This window comes from Primulina huaijiensis, unplaced genomic scaffold (genome assembly GCF_012295235.1).
Source record: "Primulina huaijiensis isolate GDHJ02 unplaced genomic scaffold, ASM1229523v2 scaffold38877, whole genome shotgun sequence".
Lineage (NCBI taxonomy): Eukaryota > Viridiplantae > Streptophyta > Magnoliopsida > Lamiales > Gesneriaceae > Primulina > Primulina huaijiensis.
Window position 1 is genome coordinate 1 of NW_027359117.1, and position 7,618 is coordinate 7,618.

General features: G+C 35.5%; 2 protein-coding genes across 2 annotated transcripts; one reads left to right on the forward strand and one right to left on the reverse strand.

The window, feature by feature from the left end:
- Window positions 1–372: 372 nt before the first annotated feature.
- On the forward strand, window positions 373–4,622 carry LOC140968956 (glutathione synthetase, chloroplastic-like). The gene is made up of 11 exons (XM_073430153.1): window positions 373–470; window positions 745–820; window positions 1,706–1,836; window positions 2,611–2,733; window positions 2,807–2,901; window positions 3,005–3,092; window positions 3,171–3,240; window positions 3,349–3,470; window positions 3,709–3,848; window positions 3,928–4,120; window positions 4,190–4,622. The coding sequence occupies exons 1-11, from the start codon at window positions 373–375 to the stop codon at window positions 4,311–4,313; spliced, it is 1,260 nt and encodes a 419-aa protein (XP_073286254.1). The 3' UTR covers window positions 4,314–4,622.
- Window positions 4,623–4,672: 50 nt separating this feature from the next.
- On the reverse strand, window positions 4,673–6,623 carry LOC140968973 (U-box domain-containing protein 20-like). The gene has a single exon (XM_073430184.1). The coding sequence runs from the start codon at window positions 6,468–6,470 to the stop codon at window positions 5,124–5,126; it is 1,347 nt and encodes a 448-aa protein (XP_073286285.1). The 5' UTR covers window positions 6,471–6,623; the 3' UTR covers window positions 4,673–5,123.
- Window positions 6,624–7,618: the final 995 nt, after the last annotated feature.

Here is a 7,618-nt window from a genome sequence, read left to right on the forward strand (position 1 = left end):
CTTAAACATGGCGGTCCTCGGGTTTAGCCTCCCACTCAGTCCAAGTCTGCTCCTCGGTCGCCACCTCATGTCTCCTCATCAACATACTCACCTGCATCGATCAAGTCTAGTGAGTCTAAATACTCAACACATATAAACTGGAAGTAGCGAATATTACGTAATAAAACCACATGCAACTTCAAAATAGAACATACATACTGAAAACTTGAACGTGCGTATTAAAACTTGAACATACGTACATACATACTTAGACGTGCCATAACTTAAACTTTTCATAAACTTGCTGCATACTTGAACATACATAGCTTCATCATTTTTGCGTAGAGAATGTTTCAAAGCAAGTGACCCATAACATANGTAATCATACTAACCATGACATTAAATCCCGAAACAAACTCTAAGGTGTCGTGTAAACATTTCCCAACCATAANGAGCTTGGATGGGAAATTCCTACAGGATTCACTCTCTGGGTTGAAGCATTCCTGATCTAAGTGAAACATTTCTTTGTGTATCCATTCATTCATTCACCATTTACCTACAACCGATGGATGACATAAATGCATATTTAACGATGTGGTTTGCCATAATTTTTAAGCGATTGTGTGTCCTAATTGACCCTAAACATACTTTTGTTAAGTTTTGGTTGAACCAAGTAATGCATAGTTTTATCTTTTATGTATTTTTTTTCCTTTTCTGTTTTTTTGTTTCACTGCACTAATTGCATTGCTCACCTTCTCTTTCTAGAACCAAGAGAGTGGATGCTTTTACATCTAGACTCCTGGATATTCACGCCACGATTTTAGACAGCAACAAGATAGAGGTATCTTCATGTTTAGATTTACTTCTCCCGAAACTAATTGAAGTAGGTTTTGTTATAAGGATGTTTTTTTTAGAAGTATGTTACTTTTTTAGATTGCAAATTTTGTGGAAAAGAAGATTGAGGTAAATTGTTCTATGAAAAAAGTAAGAGTAGAAAGTAATCCAACAGGTTGGGTTTATTCTTCTTTGACATATAGTTAGGTGGAAAGAATTACTATGTTAAAGATTGTAAATTAACACTTTTCAGTTCATTCAAGTTCTTTCTGCTATTTTAATTTTAGTTTCTTTTGATTAAGTTCAAATAATTAGTGGAAAATAGTTAAATGGTTGCTGGTGATAATTTGCCTAAATGTTATTTTTGTTTCGCAAATTTAGAAACTACTAAAAAATTTTCCTTTTCATTCAAGTAATAGGCGTAATTAATTTTTTTTAGAATCTATGTGTTCCTTATCCATGATGCCATCATAGGGACATTAAGCAATGAACCCCTGCACCACCCCCTCTGGCGTTGTGGAAATACTATTAGAACTCAAATATCAAGTGAACAAAAATGTCTGTGTTCAACTTAAATTTGGTGAACGGAAACTAATTTTTGAATTCATGGTATACAAATTGCATAATTTGCTACTCATACTCAGAGTGCCTAAATACTCTTGGGAAGAAGGATTGTCAGACTTTTAGGTCTATCAATGTTTCTTTTTGGCATTTTCTTTTTCTTTTAATTGTTATCTTTTTTATCTTTTCCTTGCACTTTATTAAAATATTCATAACTCACAGCTCAACTTTATTTTGTCCATCTTATTGCAAACTAAACTAGTTTTGATGAGATCTCTTGTTGACATTAAATGTAGTAGATATTACTGATTTTTAGATACTTTATATTTAGAATATACGCTTAGGACTACATCGTTCAGACTATATACTGGACGAAAAAACAAATCTACTTCTCCAAATAGAGCTCAACACAATTTCATCTTCCTTTCCTGGACTGAGCTGTCTTGTTAGTGAACTTCACAGGTTATTCAGGGGATTTTTGTATTTCCTTCATTTTTATTAGATAATATTCTTAATTTCTTTATGTGCCGTCGTATTCTATCATATCATTCATATTTTATGACTTGTTATTTTCAATTATATTATTCATATTAACGTTTATTGCATCTAAAACATTACTCCCGAGGCGTTATAATTCTTTTCAACTAAGCTCAAGGAACTATTGCTTACAATTTTTTGGTTCTTTATTGAGCTAGAATCTGGCACAAAAATATTATTTGTATCCTCTAAACGTGTTTCTTCCAATAGGACTTTATCTATTATTTCCTGGTAAATTTGTTGTAAGCACCTAAAATGTTGTGATGAACAGAAAATGATAAGACCTGTGATATTAACGTAAAGAGTGGAATACTTGTAATAATTGAAAGTTTAAGATAATTTGGATCTGTGGTGGTTTCTGTGTCATTTTAGATTCTGATGACTATTAAATAAACTGTTGTCAGTTTTTGTTGCAGCAGTTTATAGTACTAAAGAACATTCTAGGTTGTCAGTTTTGCAGCTTTTGGATTCTGTTATAAAAATAAGGGTTTCCATTGGTTGAGAAAGAGGTTGGGTGCAGTAATAGAAAAGATAGGAAGAGAATGTGGAGGGGAACAGCTTCGCCAATTGGTTATTGCGCATTTTGTATTGGAAAATATTGCCCTTGCATTTTTAGTTCGCTGTCTGGGTTATCTATTACCCACAAATTATTCACAATTCAAATTAGGTGAATATAAAGAGGGGTTTCGTTATTTTCAGGAGCCTGCTTCAACAGTTCAAGCAGCACCTTGCATTAGATCCCGGACGGGTTCCACGAAATAACACGGTTGGTCTGTTTGCGGAGGCACTGGCTAAATCTTGGACCGAGTATAATAACCCAAGGTTGGTTAACTTATAATATGCTGTTTCTCTCCCTGAATTTTCTTATCACCATCTTAATTAACATGCTATTCAGTGCTGTGGTTATGGTCGTGGTTCAAACCGAAGAACGGAACATGTATGATCAACATTGGCTTTGTACAGTATTGAAGGAAAGATATCCATTTTCATGTCATGAATGCTGAATTTACCATTTACGGCATTTTTATGTATCATTATCCTCTTTTTTATTATTTTTTTGTGAGATTTCCCCCTGTGATGTATCCTTAGCTAGATAATACATATCATGTTAGAAGCATTAGAAAGACATTGGCGGAGATTGATGAACAAGGACAGCTTCTGCCAGATGGAACACTTGTTGTGTAAGCGTTAAATGAGACTTAAATATTACCTCAAATTTGGTAGCTTGTCTGCTTGAGCCTTTAGAGCTACACTTGTAGGGATGGTGAATCAGTTGCAGTGGTTTACTTTAGAGCCGGCTATGCTCCAACTGATTATCCTTCAGAATTGGTGAGTCAACTTGTTTTTGCTTTGTGTTTCCTCTTTAGAATCAGTGGAACTGATGTAGCCATTGTTTATTCTATTCGCCTGAATTAAAGTTCTCATGGTACGTGGTAGGAATGGAAAGCTCGTTTATCGATGGAACAATCATCAGCGGTCAAATGTCCTTCAATTTCTTATCATTTGGCTGGCACCAAGAAGATTCAACAAGAGCTGGCAAAACCCAATATACTCGAAAGGTGATACATCTAGAACAGTTTTGTAAATGCAAAATATTAGTAAATATATTCAGTGAAGGTTTTGGTTCCTCAATATGAATTGTGTTCTTTTCTTTGAGTTTCAAATTTATTCAAGCTGTTACCTTGTATTTGGAATCAAGGGTAAGAAAGCGTTCACAAAGGTTTTGTGACTGCTAGAGCTTTTATAATCTGTACCTTCAATGCATTCTCGGATGAGTTTTCTCTGTTCTCCTAGCAGGTTTCTTGAAAACAAAGATGACATTGCCAAAGTACGAAAATGCTTTGCTGGTTTGTGGAGTCTAGACGACTCAAACATTATCAAGGATGCAATCAAGAGACCTGGATACTATGTCATGAAGCCTCAGCGGGAAGGAGGAGGTCCGAGTTCAGACTTGTTATCAAGACTAATGCAAATCATTGCTATAATCATTGACGATTTTTCAACTTTTCAATTTAGGCAACAATATATATGGAGATGATTTGAAGTTGGCCCTCGAAAGAATGGAGAGGGTCGGCAATGAGGAAAGTGCAGCCTATATTCTTATGCAGAGGATTTTTCCAGCCATCTCTCCTGCAATTCTAATGCGAGAAGGTGTTTCTTTTCAAGACAACGTTGTATCGGAACTTGGGGTGTATGCAGCGTATTTAAGGTGACAACTCTAGCAACCATAAAAGAACAATTAAATGAGTATATATACACAATTTAAATTTTTTTGCAGGAACAAAAAAAACGTTATCATGAACGAGCATTCTGGTTACTTGATGCGAACAAAGGTCTCATCTTCAAATGAGGGCGGCGTTGCAGCTGGTTTTGCAGTTTTAGACAGCGTGTATTTAGTTTGAGTAGTAGTGAGATTTGGTGGGCTATGATCGGGTTTTCTGGTTGTCTGTTTTTTTTAAACTTACGGAAGAGAGAGTAATAGTGGAAAAGATACGAAAGAGGCTTTGACATCGGTGAGCAATTTAAAAGTACGGCTCAAAGTGCTGATTCTGAACTTGGTCAACTTGTAAGGCAAGATGGTGCGAACAAATTGATCCGGCTCTTGAGCTTTTCGTGCAAGATTGTAAGAAGTATCAGAAAATCGAGTTTGAGCATGTTTGAATATATTTTGGACCCTAAATTATTTTAATCTCGTTGCGAAGTTTAGTTCTTTTATGTGCCAAAAACTAGCGAAGTAAAATAAATCCATTAAACACCACAATGAAACGATAAAAATAAATCGTTTTAAACATCAAAATTTGTAAGAAATAAGTAAAATAAATTCATTAAACACATAAAATAAACGCAACAATGAAGTCCCGCGACTGAAATTAATGAAACAAAGGAAGATGAGTAAATAATCAAATATTTTCCAAGAATCTACACCACATTCTAACCTAGTCCTAATTGCCTTCTGTCATTAAACTTTCATTTATTCTTCAAATCCACTTGCATGTATTCGGTTCCTTCTGAATTTTCTTAGATATCATAAAATCAAAACGAAGCCCAAATTAAAATATGAACAAATCTATATGGTGCTATGTAAAATACAGCATGTGTGGTAATTTATTTTTGGATTGTATTATGCATATACTAATCGTACGTAAATTTGTTGCATCCAAAAACAATAATGAATAAGGTTGATTTCACTCGATCCATCGTAAGATCTGTCTTCAAAATGGCCTTTTGAGATTCTTGAAATCCAAAGAATCAATGCATTCCACGCTATTTCTATACAGATTCAATATCTTCAAAAGCTCAGTCACCTTCTCCTTTGTTGTTTCATTGCAACCAACCTGCAAAAGCAACAGCAGCTTCTGAAAAGCGCCTACTTGAAGAGCTTCAAGCGCAACAATCCCTTCTCCATTCTCACCGTCCTTTCCCAGTTTCCATAGAATCGAAACGGAAAAATCTGTCGCCAAATCCGAAACGCGCAACAATTTCTTCACCAGAAGTGGCACTGTTAGAACGTTTTCACACACCTTGTTCCTCCCCTCGCTATGGCTACAAATCCCATCCAAAACACCTAAAGCCTTCTCACATATGCTTCTTTCCGAATCCACGAGAATCTCAAGAAGATTTTGAACCAACCCCATTTCAAGATATCTTGATACGATCGCTTCCTTGTCTGAATTTGACTCCGATGATGTTATTATGTAGTACGTTGCTAACAGGCTTGCTTTTGTTGTGGTGGGGCAAATGGGCTCTTGGATCAACTTCATTAATGCATCTAAAAGCCCTTCGATCTTGATCAAATCCTCAACCATCTCTTGATCATTGCAAGAAAGTATTACTTTTAAGGCTATTACCGCATTTCTTTGACTGCACAAACTCCCAAATCTCAAGAACCACGCGATGGAATGTAAGGATTCACTTGTGGACAGATTACTCTTTGTCTCCTCATCAAGAGGCGACGCTAATGTTATCGTCAACATGGACAAGATTTCTTCATGTAGTGCAACGTGTTCATGGATCGAATCCCTCTTGGATAAGGCCTCAAATGCAGCAGATAAAACCCTTCCCGCCCCAATCGAGACAATACATCTCTTGTTTCTATCACTTTCTTTAGCTAAAGAGTTGATCATTTTCACCAAACCTAGGCAAGATTCATGGTCATTTCTTCGTATTGCATCCTCGATTTTTGCCAGAATCTCCAAAACTTCATGAGAAGTTATAGGAATTCTAGGAGTTGGAATCCTTTCCACCCCATAAGACCTATTCTCCACGCACCAATCTTGAATGATTTTCCTTATGGAATGGTTAGGTATAGGCTCAAGATTTCTCAAGATCTTTTTAGTGATAGGACATGTAACGTTACCCGCCTCGATCCACTTCTCGATGCTCTTCCTGTCGCATGTTATCCCAGTCGATAACGTCACTGGATCTTTCATCAAGTCGAGTGAAATCGGGCAACGAAAATGACTCGGTATTGCTAGCTCTATGTTAGAATTATCGTCCTCCAAATTTCGCTTCTTCGCTGCACGACGTGCAGCTCTTCGCTTTCTCCATGTCAAAAACATCGTAAACCACGAAGTGAAATGAATCAAAACTACACAAAACAAGATAAAGATTGAAAACAAATGTATATCGATCAAGAATATATGTAACGTACACTTTGATCGGGTAATTTCAAGTTTGTCAGGTTTAATTTGCTTCTTTTTTGGGAACTTGAGATGGTATATATATATATAAGCGTATATATGTCGCATATGCTTTATGGGTTTTTGGTACGCGTTACAAATTTCAAAACATAGTAAGAAGGATTGAATAATAGTTTTAAAAAGAGACTGTTGGGATTTAAATTCAAGAAACGTTCAACACCGGTTGCAAGTGTGTGCGCATGGAAAATTGTTGGGAAGAGGATTTGAATATTGACCATTGAATATTTGGTAAGTCCATAAAATATAATAATAATAATAATAATAATAATAATAATATGCCCTGCAATTGAATAGCATTTGCGTCAAAGGCTTTGACCCCAATCTGTCAACGGGTTTGTGGGACCCACCGACTCCTCAAAAACGTGTTGCCGTATTTTGGAAAACCGTGATTTGGGTTCCATACATGTACTGTTGGCAACGAGCGAGGGAAGGTTCGAAACGTGTGCTTAATTAATGTCTTATTTTTCGTATCAAACTAACATTTATCCATAGTTTTTTTTTAAATTCAGAACTAATCAATCAATGGGTCAAAGACAAAATCAGTCGTGTGATGTCGTATTCTTCGTTTTAAAAAAAAAACGATTTCTCGATAGCTTATTTTTATTCAAAACTAATCAATCAAGGGGTCAAGTTTGGTCGTAGAACATTATTTGATAATATTAACTTTTTGTTTGCACTACCAACATGTTTAATCACAAACACATTAGTGATATGGCCCAAACACCACTCTTTAAAATAAATATTCATTTGCTTACCAAATTTATGCTAAATCGACGTTTAATCATTTTTAACTTCAATTCATTGACGGGGCCTAGGAAAGCATGACAAATTAAATCTTTTTTTTTTTTTGAAATAATCCAGCGGATCCAAACTTTTCATAAAAATACAGTTAAAAGGATTGAATTTTTATATATAAAAATATAACTAAATCAAACAAAAATAATCAAACTGAGTGACAATATGTATGAAAAATTTCCTTTTATATATGAAACCCCCCCCCCCCCCCC